Below are 16953 nucleotides of genomic sequence, written 5' to 3'. Positions count from 1 at the left end.
CCCCCCCAATTTAGGCTACGACAAGACCACAAATTAGGAAAGTCAGAAGTAATTGACAGTAATGCAGCATCTCTCTCCATATAAGTATAAAATGCACAACAAGCAATTGTTTGGCCAAATGTCTTTCTTCACCAGTGCCATTTTGCATGGTGAGATTTCAGTTCCAAAACCACAGATTAGCCATGGTCTACTTTTTTTTCCCTCATCTCTGCATGCACCACCTTCCCTGATAAGATAACATTAATACTGGAGACAGAAATGCTGATTCTTCCTCTCCTCCTCTCTCAGATCTCAGGTCCAGGAAACAATTTAATGCCACCGTCTGACGTGGCCCTACGGCAAGACCCAACCCTGTGGGCCAAGACTCCAGCTCTTGATTATCTGCTGGCTGATAAGAGCAGGCTGGGCCAGGAGAAGAGGGGAAGAAGCCCACTGGGCAGATGTGCGAGGAGAAGGTAAGAGAAAACTTTTGTTTCTTCATCGTTGGTGGGAATCTTTTCCTTCCAAGCTAAAAGAGTGGTACAGAGCCTTCATATACAATTCTCAAATCCAGTGGGATTTATTCTCAAGTCATCAGACAGTTCTGTACTACAAGTATACAGCAGAGATATTTTTGTCAGGGTGGTGCATCTTGCATGAAAACTGCAAATTTCAATTTATTTATTTTTTTAAAAAAAGAAGAGCTTTAGAATTTAACCCTTCTGCTTAATTATAGCGTAATTACTGGCTCGGTAATTCTGGGATTTGAAGTCCACAGGATGTAAAGTCCACGCGGTTGCCCACCCCTGCCTACATTTTTTTAAATCTTTTATGGACAGGAAGCTCAAGGGAGAATATAGATTCTGACCTAAACTGACCCATTCTTATCTATTGGGGTGGCAAAAGAAAATGTATTTTTCCCTGGCGCAGTGAAGCCAGCTCTTGTCTGAAAGGGGATTCTAACCCAGAGAGAACTTCTAATCCAGGAAAGCAAACACCTTCTCATACCCAAGCCTGATCCAATTTATCTAACCAGATGCCTGGGTCTGAGAAGAGAGGAGCCAGCAGAGTTTTCACGTCATGCTTGGCTACATTTCTTTGAGGCACCAGGCTGATTATTTCTGAAAGCAGGACGCTGCATCTCCGCTTGTGTGACTTCGGGATTCAGACTCACCCGTTGCTGAATAAGGGCGTGTTTATGCTCCATTTCCCTCTTCTCCACAGCCGAGTCGATCACCAACTGGTCCAGCTTCAAGGGTGAATGGGGAGAAACGTAAGGCAGAGGGAGACAGACTTATTTTCTGCTCTCTCAATTTCTCTCTCTCTCTCGGGCCAAGCAGAACTATCTTTTTCCCAGTGACCACATGAGACCCCACGGTGGGCAAGGCTAAAAGTCACATAGGTAGGGGTAGCCCAAAGCATACCCTCCCTTCTCTCCCCCCATGCAGTAGAGTGTAGGGAAAGGAAGGAAGGAAGGAAGGAAGAAAGAAAGAAAGAAAGAAAGAAAGAAAGAAAGAAAGAAAGAAAGAAAGAAAGAAAGAAAGAAAGAAAGAAAGAAAAAAGAAAGAAAGAAAGAAAGAAAAGAAAGAGAAGGAAGAAAGAAAAGAATGAGAGAAAGAAAGAGAAAGAAAGAGAAAGAAAGAAAGAAAGAAGAAAGAAAGAAAGAAAAAAGAAAGAAAGAAAAGAAAGAGAAGGAAGAAAGAAAAGAATGAGAGAAAAAAAGAGAAAGAAAGAAAGAAAGAAAGAAAGAAAGAAAGAAAGAAAGAAAGAAAGAAAGAAAGGATTTCAAACCAATATCTGGAAAATTGAAAGAAAGAAAGAAAGAAAGAAAGAAAGAAAGAAAGAAAGAAAGAAAGAAAGANNAACACTGACTGGATTTTTTTTCCCCTAAGCCTACTGAAAGATGCTTCCATTTAATTAAACTACGGGATGTCGGGAGCCAAGCGAAGTGCACGCCAACTAGCTTAGCTGCCCTTTGGGTGACCCCAAGGACCCCAACAGCAATCCAGGAACGGTATGGGCAGCTGCCAAGGAAAAACTACCGGCTGAAGGACCAGGCAACCTTACTTTCTTGGCGTCTTCTCTTGAACTCAGGTGAGGAACATGAGTCGGTCTCAAGAGGAAGGTCCAGAGCTGAAGGCCTGAAGCTCAACAGCCAGTGGACAAAGGGCGGAGCCTTGAAATTGTACATGAGTCTCCTAAAGTTCTTTCCTTCCACAACTCTCTTTTGGCCTTTAGTTCCCTTCACCCAGCTTTGACACACACTTTTATTCCTCCCCATCTCCTTTCCCTGGCTTTGGTTTTCTACAATTTCACACACACAGACACACACACACACACACAAAAACACATGGAAGACTCAATTGCTTCCTCACCTCAGTGGCTAGTTTCTTCATGTAAGGATCCAATTCGTGCAGGAGGCTGTAACCTTGCTGGAAAAAGGTGTATTGGGCGTGCATAAAGGAAAGCATCTGCAAGGAAGACAGGAAGTCCGTTTACGACCCACTCCTAGGGGACCTGTGGCCCTTTGGGGCACTTCTGTGTATCTGAGGCCTTCTCCGAAAAGGGAAGAAATGGAAATGCCTCTTCCAAGGTGGATCTAGAGAGGCATTCCCTTGAGGGGGAAAGGGAGATCTCGCTCTTAAAATGAGGCTGGAAGATTTCCCTCCAGGACACGGAGGAGGTCCTCTTCTCGGAGAAGGCCACCCAAACCATCCTCTCCTCCATGTGTGGGAGAGGTTTAATCTGGTTTACAGCCTCCCCACTGATGAACCCTTTATCATCATTTGTAGGTTAGCTGCGGGGCGGGGAAGCAAGAAGGATGAGCTTAATAACATTCTTACGGCATCCAGAATTTCGAATTTCTTCTTGGCCTGGAGAACGTTGATCTGTAATGAAACAAAAATGGGTGAGGCTAAATTTCGCCAAGGGCCAACAAATCTGAAATAAACGAGAGGGATCACTATAAATTAAAATTTCTAATACCAATCTGTAAAAAATAAATAAATATCAGCTCAACATTTTTGCTGTACGGTCTTGGATGCTCTTGATAAACGGAACTGGACGAGCCAAAGACGGCAGAATCTACACGAACATTTTATTGCCATGTTTGGCTTTGCAGAAGTGTGAAGGAGGTGTGTGGGGGGCTAAAAACAGTCCAGTCACAATGTTCAGAGCACAGTCCTGAACAAAGTTTTTACCACAAGTCCCAAAGTGTTACTTTCTTGTTGGATCCCCTTGAATTCAAGTAGTAATAATAATAGTAATAATAAAGATGGAAGGGACCTTGGAGGTCATCTAGTCCAACCCCCTGCTCAGGCAGGAAACCCTACACCATTTCGGACAAATGGCTGTCCAGACTCTTCTTAAAAACATTCAGTGTTGGAGCATGCATAGCTTCTAGAGGCAGGTTGTTCCACTGGTTAATTATTCTGTCAATTTCTCCTTAGTTCTAGGTTGCTTCTCTCTTTTGTTAGTTTCCATCCGTTGCTTCTTGTCCTGCCTTCAGATACTTTGAAGAAGAGCTTGACTCCCTCTTCTTTGGGGCAGCCCCTGAGATATTGGAACACTGTTATCATGTCTGCCCTCGTCCTTCTCTTCATTAAACTAGACAGACCCAATTCCAGCAGCCGTTCCTTATATTGATTCCATTTGGAAAATCCACCCACATTGACCACTGAAGCCGATTTGGCAGAAGCAGTAAACCAGAAGAGGTGGGAGGTCATCTACCTGTGACCCTTGAAGTGAGCAATTCATAATAGATGGGCAGATCCATCAACATCTATTAAACAGGAGCATAGACAGTACAGTCTCCTGGTTAAAAAGGGAGATGACAGCTAAGTAACAAGCATTAGAGACAAAGAAGAGCAGAACATGATTTTAATGGTTTGATTCTACTCTGGCTGCCTTTAAAATGGGAAAGGGAACGCAGATTGTTAGAATACAACTCCCTTCAGCCACTGCCAGCATGGCCAATATCCGGAATGACGGCAATTGTAGTAGTGGAACCCTTTCCGGCAGGCTACTAAGCTAAAATGGACTGTTCAACCAGGCTTTAAAAAAAAAATAAAAATGCTTCCAGGAGCTAAAACAGCTGTCCCCTCCCTTTTGGTCAGCAGCAGGTTATCCGATGCAGAGAATGGTTCAAGGTTCCTGGTTTTTTTGCTTCCCAGTGTTTTCCCCAGAGCCAGTTTGCTGCTCATTCCTACAAATCCACAGGATATGACTCCACATGCTGTCCCAGGATGAGACAGAAGGGGTTGGCAGATGGCTCCCTTTTACAAGGGGGGGAGCGGAGAAGGGAGGGCAGCGAAGCCCCTTGGATCAATATTAGCCTGGAATCTAGGGTGGGGTGAAGTAGCGGAAAGCCAGGAAAAGACAACTCAGTCCAGAGACCGTTTCAGATACGACAACATATCCAGATCCACATTAAGAGGAAGCCGGATAAGGAAGTAAAACGATCATATTAAGCCCGATTCAGCCCAATTTATAGCAAACATGTGGGTCAGGAACTGTTTCCTATTTCCTGTCTCTTGCTCAACGGAGTGGAGTTTTCCAACCTGGGACTTCCCCCCCCAACCCACAAAAAGTTGGGCTTCTTTCCAAAGCACCGTGTTTTTCAAAAAGCAACGCTCACGCTAATGCCAAAGCGGGCCAAAGGATGAAAACTCAAGGGGAGAACAAAACAGTCCGTCTTGAAAGGAACAGCTTCAGCGCGTCCGCCTAATTTCCAGGAAGCCACCTTAAAAAACTCACCTGCAAGACGTAATCCAGGGCCAAGTGCCGGAAGCATTTCCTGGTGATGGTCAAGGTGCCCGTGGCCTCTTCTACTTCGTGGGGCTTGTGCCGCGGGGCTTGGGCATTCTTGACCAAGGCGATCTCCATGTCTTCTCGGACTTTATCAAACTGTTTTTTGGTCTCCTTAAACTTGCGGACATCCCTGCAAAAAGCAAAGCAAAAGCAAGGTGGTGGCCGTTAGCGTTCTTGACTTCAGCAGCCCACTCAACATCAAAAATGGCCAGGGGGACCAGATACTCACTCCTTCACAAAGTTGTTCAACTGTTGCCGGACAGACCTCTGAGCTTGGTCGAAAAGGATCTAACGATAGAGGAAAGAGCAAGCAGAGAAGGGGGGAAAAAGCAAGTAAGGCCATCAAAAAGCATTGAATTCTGGATTGTTCCAGCAATCCCATGGTTTTTAAATGGAGGACTGTTAACATAAGCCATTTGCTAAAAGACAAAATAAGTGTCCTGTTGGATCTAGTCCACAGCACTAAGCATATGTCTCGGAGGAGCCCACAAGTAGAACAATCAATAGCAGTGCCCCATTTTGTTCCCCCCCCACAGCATTACTTAGAGATAGACTACTTCTAAGCCTGGAAGTTCCAGGCCTAATTGTCCTCATTCTATTTTCCACAAGGGAATGCCCATTGATTAATTGTCCAAAGAAGGGGTGCCTTTGGTCCACTCCAAAATATACGACACCCTGCCCCACTGAATTACAATTTTTATTTGTATGTCTACTGATAAAAAGGATACGCTGCTGTTCTGTCTGGAAGGCAGCCAAACCAGCTAATAAACCAACAACCAGCAGTTAAAATACCATTAATTGATTGTCAGCCGCCCTGAGTCCGCAAGGAGAAGGGCGGGATATAAATTCGAATAATAAAATAAATAAAATAAAATAAAAAAAAAAAAACAGCTTTAAAAACAAAAATCAATCAAGAAATTGAAGGGGATAAACAAAACCAGTTGCATTCCCCACCTTTTCCTATAGAGGGCACCCTCATTCCAGAGGCCAATATCTTTGCTGGCCCCAGCTGTTTCTAATTTGTCGAAATCTGCGATGACGGCGTATTTAATACCTTTTCATTTCTTTTACTTATTCGACCATCAAACCTTTTCTCAACATCTTAATGTTTCTAGGCCAACTTCAAAGGCTATTTAACCCATAGCAAATATTTCTTTTTAATTTGGTTTTAAATTAGGTATTTATTGTAGCATTGGTTTTATAAGGCTGTCAGCCGCCCTGAGTCCGGTAAGGAGAAGGGCGGGATATAAATCGAATAAATAAATAAATAAAATAAAATAAATAACCCGTCCTGTCTTCTCCTGCTTTTTATATTAATATAATGCTACTTTCTTTTTGTCTTTTTAAATCCTTTCTTTTTTTTTATAAGAAGGTGGGAACAATTCTCCAGTTTCAACTTCCAGCCAGCCTCCAGCCCCCACATTAGGTTTCTGGCTCCTGTCATTTTTCTGGCAACGGGATAGAAGCAGTATCCCCTTGCCTTGTTCCGGAAGCTGCTTCTTGGGGCGTTCGTATTGGCTTTCCCTCCCAAAACTGAACCTGGTCCTACTTTTTCGAGGCTAACTTGGCCACAGAGCTAGTACCCACACCAAGCGGGGTCTGTGGGTTTTCTTCAGAAAAGAAGAGAAAAATATCCTTTTTCTCCTCCCACAAATTCTTTTGACTTCTGAAAACTCCAGTATCCCCCTGGGTACATGCACACACTTTCCTCCTCTGTGCCCCAAAGCTCTGGCATTCACATCCTCCACACTTGAAATAACACAAATGTTTTGTTTATTCAAGTATGGTTTTCCTGCGATATGATTTGGAAAAAAAATCCTTCAAAAGACAAGCCTTTTGCGAGCAGAGGCCCGGAGCACCCATCATCCTGCTGGCAAAGGGGTACACAGGCAATTACACACCCTTGAAGTCTTTGGCCAAGGGGAATCTAGCCCAAGAGCTTGAAAAATGGTCCTGAGTGGGTTTTTAAACGTAAACAGACGCAAGCATTTACGAAGGTTGAAAGACCACCCAGCTTGCCTTTTGCCATTTTTGCCCTGGTGATGCGGGTGAAAATCAGACACGAAGTCTATGCCCAAAGATTCCAACAGCACAGGGATGCCTAACACAATTGCAAGATAGTTCGTCGCAACCATAAAGGGAAAAAGTTCATTTTCACCTCCAGGTGAAGAAATCTTCAAAAACAATTTGACTAATTTCCATCCTTTTCCAGACCTAGGTCATCTTCTTCAGAAAGGTTAAGATAAAAGAAGGGATGTTTGCTGAGGATTCTCCATTCTGAGATTCAGACTGAGATTGAGCAAACTGAGAATCTACAGGCCTGCATTTCTGTCCAATCCACCTATAGCCACATCTAGACCCATCGCTCCCATCTTGGCTGCTGAAGATGACAAACAGGAGATGGCAGTAGACTGAAGACATTGCGAAAGAGCAGAATGTTGTTGTTTACGGGTCCCGATTTCAACAAATCCATCAGCTTCAGGCAGCCAAATGGGAGGGTTGGCACAGGGCAAAAATCTCCATTGCTTCCACACACTAATTTCCAGTCCTTTCTTCTTACTCAGAATTGGCTTCTTCTCCCGAAGTCCACTAAATCACGGGCACACCATTTTTGAGGGGTTTAATGATCTGGTTTAATTTAATTGAAACACAGATGTAGGATGACTAGGCTGAGCCCGAGGGAGGGAGGGGTCAAATGCATCATCAGTCATGAGTTCCTGCACGCCCACAAGGAATCTAACTCCAGCCCACCTTGAATTCCTTTCTATTCTTAATTCCCCACTCAATTTCCCTTAACTGTTAGTAATTCAGTAGATTCTTGTAGAGAGCTTAAGCTTGCAATAAATATTTATACCCATTTGAATTGCCCGAATCTTCTGACAACAATTGACAACAATTCAAGAAAACAATGACTTGGGAAAAGTTCACAAGTGGAACAAATAGGAAAAACTGACAACATTTTCCTACTTAATATTAGAATGCCACAGTTAACCCAGACTTCTTAATTAACCTGTGGAACTCTCCATCCCACAGTGGAACGATGGTGTCCAGGTTAGATGATTTAAACTAGCAAGCAGGGTAAAGATGTTCAACTCAGTTCTGGAACAGCACAAGAGTTCACAAAAGTGATTTGCGAAAAATTGTGGGATTTTTTAAAAAATCCTACTTCCCATCCACCACACGGATAAAAGTCACAGAAACAGCTATTTGAAAGATCGGCTTTCAAACTTCGATAAGATCACCTAGAGATAATTTGCAGAGAGGTGAATATTATTTCCCCCCAAAAAAGAATTAAATATTTATATTTAAAAAGAACTTGGCTTCACCTTAAAAAAAAAAAAAAAACCCCGATGCTTTTTAAACTTCTCAAGTCGTTTTTTTGGCTTCCCAACTAGACTTGGAGCTGATTGTATAAAATAAAAGTTTCCAGAAAGTCTGTTTCTTTTGCCCACCCAGCTCCAAAGTAATCACCAAGATTTTAGGATGTGAATCACTCAGCACTGGTCACTTTAGATGGAGATGTTCCTCTCAGATTAACTCCCGGCTCCAAGACCGGCCCAATCATAAAGTCAACCTAAGCCAGTCTTGGGGTGCCAAAATTTCAGGATGGCATCACACAATATTTTTCCAGTGAGGGCAGTGGGGGTGAAAGTGGAACCAATTAACTAGAAAGCTTGCCGTTCTCTTAAAAAAAAACCCCTCTTTATTTTGTAGAAGTAATGGTTCATCTTCCGTGTTTTTTACATTCTTTTGGGAGTGCGTGTCCCCAGTGTTAGCGATTTCAGCTTCAGAAGAACAAGAAACATAAATTAGCTTCCGAGCTGATGTCTCACATAGCATTACTTCATTGCCTAAGTTGCAACAGCTAAAAATAAGCTAAAAATAATCAATCTGTATTCATTAGAAGATTTAGAAGAGATGTTTCTGGGTATTCTTCTGCTCAAGCCAGAGTTAAACTGATCATAGGTCCTACTTTTTACTGTCTAGAAGACCAGGGGTGTCCAACCTTGGCAACTTGAAGATTTGTGGACTTCCAATTCCCAGAATTCCCCAGCCAACCATTTCATGTTGGCTGGGGAATTCTGGGAGTCGAAGCCCACAAGTCTTCAAGTTGCCAAGGATGGACACCCCTGGTCTAGACTAAACCAGCTTCTTTGTTGCTCTTCAAAAGAGTGCAGAGAACACAATAAAGATGATTAAGGGGCTGGAGGCTAAAACATACGAAGAACGGTTGCAGGAATTGGGTATGGATAGTCTAGTGAAGAGAAGGACGAGAGGTGGCATGATAGCAGTGTGCCAATATCTGAGGGGCTGCCCCAAAGAAGAGGGGGTCAACCTATTTTCCAAAGCCCCTGAAGGTAGGACAAGAAGCAACGGATGGAAGCTAACCAAGGAGAGAAGCAACCTAGAACTAAGGAGAAACTCCCTGACAGCTAGAACAATTAATCAGTGGAACTGGGTTGTCTCCAGAAGTTGTGGGTGCTCCATCACTGGAGGTTTTTAAGAAGAGATTGGACAAGCATTTGTCTGAAATGGTGTAAGGTTTCCTGCTTGAGCAGGGAGAGGGTTGGGACTAGAAGATTTGCAGTATCCCTTCCAACTCTGTTATTCGGTTATGTTCCCCAGCCTGGCGCTCTCTCATGCCTGCTCACTGAATCATAAGTGGGCTGAGAGTAGTAATTCACACAGAGTTGCAATGGATCTCCTCCTTTAAGAAAAGGGAGTACTCTAAAATGGGGGTATCAACCCAAAGGGCATAACAAACAAAATCAACCGCTCACCCTCCTCCTTGTAGTTTTGTTAGAGGCAGCTTAGGGGGAAACATTCAGAGAGATGCCAGGTAGCCTCCCCACGTGGCTGATGGTTTCACACAATGCAAACCTTTCAGAACAGTCTTTTGGTTTTCTTTAGAAAGCAGGACGCGTCTTTTAATGCTTCTCCATCCAACAAAGGTTAAAGCGTGCCTACAGACCCATCCAGCAGCCAGAAAACCAGCCCACCAGTTGCAGCCCTTCTTCCTGGCATGCTAACTTTCTGCAAGCAAAGATTCCTTGAGTATTGGGGCCATCAATTCCCCACCTGCAGGGACTTTAATAGCATCCTTTGGTTGTTTGTCCATTCATTATTCTTCCTGGTTTTTTTTTTCAGTGAAGGTATCAAAGCAAGAATATACAGTATTCAGCCCACATGAATGTCTTCCAGACAAGAGTTCAGCCTCAGTGGAGGATTCACCCTTTATTTGTTTAAACTGGGAGCTGCAGGGCCACTGATAACTGGTTTTTTTATCATCCTGAAGGGTAGAAGAGTTACAGTCCTTTTCTAGAGTTTTGCTTAACAATTCTGCCTCTCTAATTTATGCCCCTTTTTTTCTCTTTCTTTAACTGTATACAATAGTTTCTTGTACAGTATACAATACACATGACAGAAGGTTTATAAGGGGGAAAAGGGAAGGGGCTTCAGAAAAGGGTTCCGTCCTTGCCAGGATCTCGCAGAAGGTCCAACCCTATCAGAGCAGACTTGCTAAGGTCTCTTTTTCTCTTTCTCTTTTCTCCACTCCAGCCCACTCCTCGTGCCAGCGTCGGCCGCGAGCAAAAATAAACGTACAGCCGCAGGACTCCATCGATGCCCTCCCAGCAAGCACCAGAAGAGCAGAAGCCCCACCAAGCTAATCAAATTAAGCGTTTGGAAGCCGAGTCAGCCTACAGACCTCTTAAGAGCGCATCACCCCCTTGTGGAATTAGTCTGCTCTGAGTGAGCGAGCCACGGGGAGCCGAAGAATTGTGCCCTGTTCTGATTCCCTAGCAAGCGGGCAGATTTCTCCTGCAACTGTTTCCCAGGCTGTAGAGAGAGGGGATTTGACACTCACACAGGCGGCAAAGTCCACCTTCCATGGGGATAGGTACAAGGGGCCTTGCTCGAGAAGAAGCCGTGGAACCAGTTATCTCCAAAGAGGGACATCCTGGAACTCATTCTTTTGCATGGCTGGCCTGCGCCCGGGGCAGAAGGAGACAGAGGCGTCCCCCCCCCCCCAGCAAAGAGGGAGAAATCCTGGCTTCCCTTGCACTCACCCAGGCACCCACAAGTGCCCTGGCGGTGCCGATTCCCCACTCCCCTCGCCGCATTCTGCTCCTGAATCTCCACTGTTGCCATGACAGATGTTCAGAAGTCCTGGGGGAAGAATTTTCAACTGGATTTCCCCCGTCCTCGCAGAGGAAACGGACGGACGGCAACCGCAAAGCGGGCCTGCAGAAATTAAAAGCCTGGATTGCTTTGCATTTCCTTCCCTTTCGGAATCCAGTTAAGGAAAGGAAGCCCTCCCCCCCCTTTTTTTTTTTTGCCCCTTTTCTCTCAGTGACAGATTTTATACCGTCCCTTCCCTGCCTCCAGAGACCGATTTCAATCCATCAACATAAGGGGGGTGGGGGGAGAGGAAAAACCAAGGCTCCACCCTGCGCAGACCGACTAACCCCTGGGAGCAAAATCTTCTCCTTTTCCCCTCCCAAGAGCTAGCATTAGGAAGGCTCAGCAGGTGAGGGAGACAGACCTGAAGCCGACGTTTCCTCTCAAAACCGGCAGAGGTCCGATTCAGTCGTCGAAGATCCCTTGGGTAGGGGTTCGGGACGGGGCTACTTGATTACCCACTCAATGTGTTTACATGAAACTCCAAGTTTTACGTTGTGTGCATACAGTAAACCAGCCCCCCCCCGGTGGTGTTTCCAAAGTAGACCTGATTTTTCCCCCCTCTCCCTTTCTTAAGATCTTAAAAAGCGATGTGTCTATCTCTTAATCAGAGGGGGATGTCCCGTTACCTCAAGAGGGAGGGGGCTCCTGATGTCACAGAAATGCTAACTTATAAATCAGAATATCACATTTCTAGAGAAGGATAGAGAAAGGGGAGAGACTGTCCTGGGGGAAAAAACAACAACTATTTGGTCATTAGGAGTCCTCGTCTGACTTCAAGACACATAATAATTCAATCAGAGAAGGATATGGAATAGTCTGGCCTAGGGAGAATTTTAAATAGGGACAATTTTAATTCGAATCTTAATAACTATACAGCGACAAATATTTGGTTTTTAATTGGTTTTATGGGGGATGGCGTTTGTGTGTTTTAATATGCTGTAAGCCGCCCTGAGTCCTATAGGGAGAAGGGCGGCATATAAGTTTATGTAAAATAAAAATAAAAAATAAAAATAAATAAAATAAATAAAAATTAAAAGGGCTTGGAAAAGGATCAGGAAAATATGAGCAAACTTTCAAAGACAGGACTATAATGTGGGGACATAATATGGGGACATTTCAGTGGGCTGTGAGAGGTTCTCCTTTTTAATTAATCCACTAATTAAAATCTGAAACAATGGAAAGGGAAAAATATCCCAAATGTTTCACCTTTTATTTTCCTTTTTATCTGGGCATGCGCTTCAAGGTGCTGACTATCATCTTTAAGGCGCTCCATGGCAGCGGACCTGGTTACCTTCGAGACCGCCTCCTGCCACAGATTACCTCCCATCGGCCTGTACGCTCCCACAGGGTGGGTCTCCTCGGGGTGCCGTCGGCCAGACAGTGCCGGCTGGCGACCCCAAGGGGGAGGGCCTTCTCTGTGGGAGCTCCCACCCTCTGGAATGAGCTGCCCCCAGAGATCAGGGTGATCCCTGATCTCCCTTCCTTCCGCCGCGCCCTCAAGACATGGCTGTTCCAACAAGCAGGATTGGCCTAGGATAATTTTTAAGAGGGGTTTTTTAGAGGGGTTTTTAATTATATTTTAATCAGACAATTTAAATATTTCATTTTAATTAATTTTAACTTTGTGATTGTTAGTGGTGTTTTTAATTGATTGTCAGCCGCCCTGAGTCCGCAAGGAGAAGGGCGGGATATAAATTCGAATAATAAATAAATAAATAAATAAATAAATAAATAAAAGAGGCAGAAAAAGAGTGCTGGTTATATAGTTTACAGCAGGGATCTCCAAGCTCGGCAACCTTAAGGCCTGTGGACTTCCAACTCCCAGAATTCCCCAGCCAGCAGGGAATTCTGGGAGCTGAAGTCCACAGGTCTTAAAGTGGTCAAGGTTGGAGACCCTTGGTATGTAGAGTACTGACTGGGGTACACAGAAAAACAGCAGAATGTTGTTAACATCATTTGGGGAGAGGATTTCTATTTGTCCACCCAAAGTATTAGATCCTCCTCCTTCCTTCACCTTTTTCTCACCATACCTAGAATGTGGGTTCACCGATTTCAACGGATCTGAAAAGGATCCACTGCAGGGTCTAGCAAGAAAAAGATCAGCCTATCTTCTGACCAAATAGTTAACATACCCCCATCTTACCCAGGAAAATTTTTTTGTCGACGTATTTTTACATATAAATTTGTGAGTCGCGTGACGGGAATGTTCGATTACTTTAAGTTCTGAGGTCTACAAAAAATCTGCCATCCTTCTAGGTCAAAAAGGTATTCTATGCTTTTTAAGTCGATCCCTGTCACAACCGGTAGAGTTCACCCCACATGAAGATCAAAGGGATCTCTTATTACACACCCCTTCCCCGATTATCTGGCTGTTGGGCTAGAGAGATACTGGTCTACATCGACCCACTATTATGTTCTGGAACTCCTCATTCAGATGACTTCAAGAACATCCGTTGAACATCTCTGCACAGAAAGCAGCTTGGGAAAGGACGCCACTCACCATGTGATAGTTGACCATTTCCTGCAAACTGTCTCCAAATTTATCCAAGCATTCCTGCAGAAGGCAAAATATATATATATAATAATACAGGGGGGGCCTACTTCCATGCATCAGATATCTACAGAAAGGACCATTATCTGCATTGCAGCATCCCACCTCTCATATAGAATGGATGGATTGTAACTGAGGAACCCTCTATCAAGTGGTAGAGCGTATTCTGCTCGAAGGCTCGTTCCACGCAGAGCGTGTTATTTGACATGAAACTGCAGCCCCCCAAATGTAAAGGAGCCGCCCCTGGAGGGGTGTCCTAAAGCCCCCCCCCAAGCTCATCTCCTCCCCGTGCCTGTCTCCCCTCTCCCAAATAATGGATGCTCAATGACCTAGTTCAAGAGCCGCCAGCAGCTTCGCATTCTGCCTTGTTAGAAAACAACACAATTTCTTAAGGCATCCAATGCCTCAGATATTTTTAGCTACATACGGAATCTGTGGATGTGTGTGTGTGTGTGTGTGTGGCTTAATTGCGAGTTACAAAAGCCAAACATTTCATTTCTATTTATTCTTTTGCACCCAAAATGCAGGGAGCTAGGAATGTGTGTGTGGGATTCTTCCTCACCTTTTTTTTTTGTTGTGGTTGTTGTCGTTTGCTTGCAATTTTCAGGTATGACTTGGTGCCTTTATTTAGAACATTTTAACATTCATCGCAAACGTAAGCTTCAATATGCTTATTAAGTCACTGCTGGCCTACTAAGAACATGAATAATATTTGCATTTCTGGCCAGTGGGGGTGTGTTCAAACAACTCCAAATACGATTCCAAACATCAAATCTGTTCCTCAGATATAAAATCATATGTTGTTTTCAGATGACACATTTAACCCAGCAGGTGCTTTCACCCACCACCCTAACCTTGGTTGTGCTAACCAGAGTAAAATCTTTAGTAGCTTAACACATTGTGAACATCCATCTGTTTGCTTCCCCATGTTGTGCCAACACAGGAAATGGGTAAATTCAGTAAGTGGGTACAGCTATACTATTGACCTCAAAGGTTGAACCCTCCTGCAGTAAATCTATTACCTCTGCTTCTAAGACACCTGTCCTGCTATTGAAAGCCTGAGGACCTTCTTCCAAATATTTAATCAAAATCTATCTATCTATCTATCTATCTATCTATCTATCTATCTATCTATCTATCTATCTATCTATCTATCTATCTATCTATCTATCTATCTAATCTACCTACCTACCTACCTACCTACCTACCTACCTACCTATTTTAATTTCAACCTGCTCTGGAATAAAAGATAATAACATTATCCCATCTTCTTTCAGACAAGTCAAAACAATAGCGGGAAAATATCTTTATTCTATGGCTATCTGAGCATCCATCTTCCATCTGTCATCTTGTGCCTTTTTTCCCATCACCGTATCCCCCAGTAAAGACAAAATGGAACTGAATTCCAAATCTTGCAAGATCAGCAAATCTTAGGATCTCTCGGGGCCCTTAACCCCTGTGATTTCACATGAGAAGAATAAAACCATAACCTCATAGGATCTGCGTGTTTTTTTGTGAACGCTTCTGGCCAAAGTTTCTTTAGAAATGGCAAAGCTGTGTTTTCCAAACTTAACACCTTTTGAGCTGTGCGGACTTCAACCCCCAGAATTCCTCAGACAGTGTTCAGTTTGCTCTCTACTGTCGTAGAGTCGTAGTCTGTACCCAGTCTGTGAGAAAGGGAAACCTATCATCAAATCCGCAGCGGCAAGTCTGAACTCAATCATGCTGCGCTGGGTCAGCCTTTTGTACACGCCTCACAATTTCCAAGCTCTCATTTCTTACCGAGATCATTTCGTCCTTCTTGCACTGCTGGGAGAGGTCTCGCACGCCACCGACAAACTGTTTGTTGGTGATGATGTACGTTTTCCCGGCGTCGACCATGTTGCTGCATAGCTTTACCAGCTGAGAAAGAAAGAAGGAAAGAAGACCACCTGGTGATGACATGCCATTTTTATTTTATTTTTTAGTGTGGGAGCCAGTCCATCAGCCTTTAGCTCCCACATCAGTCCGGCAGGAGTAAATATGGTGAGCTTGCAACTGAACGGGAGCTGGGATTTATTGCCCAGCCAATGCTTATGTGCCATGGACACTCCAGGGGTTCGAACTACAATTCCCAGAATCCCTTGTTAAAGGAAATTGAATTCTAAACCTCTAGCGACTACCCCTGGAGCACAAGTGATAAATTATACCAGAAATTATATTCAGTTGTGTCCTAGGTTTGGGGGAAAGGCAGATTGGCAATTGCACCCTGGGAAAAAGACCCGACACTTGGAATCTTCCAAAAAAGTTTGATTTTAGACAAAAGGGCTTGCGAGGGCCAGACAAGAAATAAAATCTGAGTCCAGACCCTTTGCTCGCTCTGCTCCCAGCATCTGCCAAGGCAAGCCTAGGTTGCTGGCAGCCTCCTTTGCGCTGTTGCATCTGATTCCAGGGAACAAAAGCAAACAGATGCAGCTCCCGGTCACATCTGGCGGCCAGATGGGCAGTAGGGAGGCTCCCGAGTCAGCCTCTGGACGAGCAAGGCAAGCTCGGTCTTGCAACGTGGCAGTTTCTGCAGTGCGGTTTTGTTTTGACCAAAAAGCTAAGCAAAGCTGTACGTTATTTGCAACGGGAGCTCTTCTGAGGGAGGGGGGGGGAGCCCCGAAATGCAATTAGACGCTCACACTAATTGTGGCACATCTATCTCCCACAATCAAAAGCAGAGGTTTGGCAGAGGTGCGCTGTTTGGGAGAACCGCGTGTGCCAGCTGCCACACACACAATTTGCACTTAAGCAAATAAGTGTTTCCTGATTGGCTGCACCCATCTATTATTATTATTATTATTATTATTATTATTATTAATCATCATCATCATCACACAGTCAGCCAGATGTTCAGACTGGATTTGGCATTTTTGTCTGCCTGTCAAGTCCTTCCCAAGGACCTGGGATAGGCAGATGTGGATGTTGGATGGTATTACAGATATCGTCGCAGGATGGAAGCAGTTCCTATTATTATTATTATTTATTATTATTATTATTATTATTATTATTATTATTATTATTATTATTATTATTATTATTATATTGCACGCAGCCCAGCCTCAACCTTCCGCCTTCTGCATTGAGGGTGATCCCAACCCCTGGTTCTTCCCGCTGGCCAAGGCTTATGGGTTCCTGAGATCTTTTTCCTTCTTACCTTATCAAGCTTGACTTCTATTTCCACCACATCTGTTTCCACCTCATCTATGGTCGCCCTGCAAAAAAGGAAAAATTGGAGATTAAAACGCCAGCTTGCCATCCCAAACACAAGCCTCAGTTACTAAGCTAGGAGAAAGCGACACTACTGTGACAGCAGAAAGACAGGATGGGAGCAGAGGAAGGGGAACCCTCTTTGGGTTGAGGTCTATGCCTCATGACGGCTCGGAGAGTCGCTCGGCAACCACGGTTAA

The 16953-nt window shown here is 44.1% G+C and overlaps 1 protein-coding gene across 1 annotated transcript in view; it reads right to left on the bottom strand.

The window, feature by feature from the left end:
- ACAP3 (ArfGAP with coiled-coil, ankyrin repeat and PH domains 3) overlaps positions 1–16751 on the bottom strand; it is a 46865-nt gene extending 30114 nt beyond the window's left edge. Inside the window, exons 1-8 of the mRNA XM_015816050.1 lie at positions 16701–16751; positions 15305–15424; positions 13472–13525; positions 5018–5076; positions 4735–4918; positions 2823–2867; positions 2355–2450; positions 1136–1228 (exon numbers count right to left, since the gene is read on the bottom strand). Coding sequence (XP_015671536.1) covers positions 1136–1228; positions 2355–2450; positions 2823–2867; positions 4735–4918; positions 5018–5076; positions 13472–13525; positions 15305–15403 — 630 coding nt within the window. The 5' untranslated portion in view covers positions 15404–15424; positions 16701–16751. The remainder of the gene's footprint in view (positions 1–1135; positions 1229–2354; positions 2451–2822; positions 2868–4734; positions 4919–5017; positions 5077–13471; positions 13526–15304; positions 15425–16700) is intronic.
- Positions 16752–16953: the final 202 nt, after the last annotated feature.

This window comes from Protobothrops mucrosquamatus, unplaced genomic scaffold, assembly GCF_001527695.2.
Source record: "Protobothrops mucrosquamatus isolate PMUCROS unplaced genomic scaffold, P.Mucros_1.0 scaffold397, whole genome shotgun sequence".
Taxonomy (NCBI): Eukaryota; Metazoa; Chordata; class Lepidosauria; order Squamata; family Viperidae; genus Protobothrops; species Protobothrops mucrosquamatus.
Note: the sequence above shows the minus strand (reverse complement) of the source record. Positions and strands in the feature narration are given on the sequence as shown.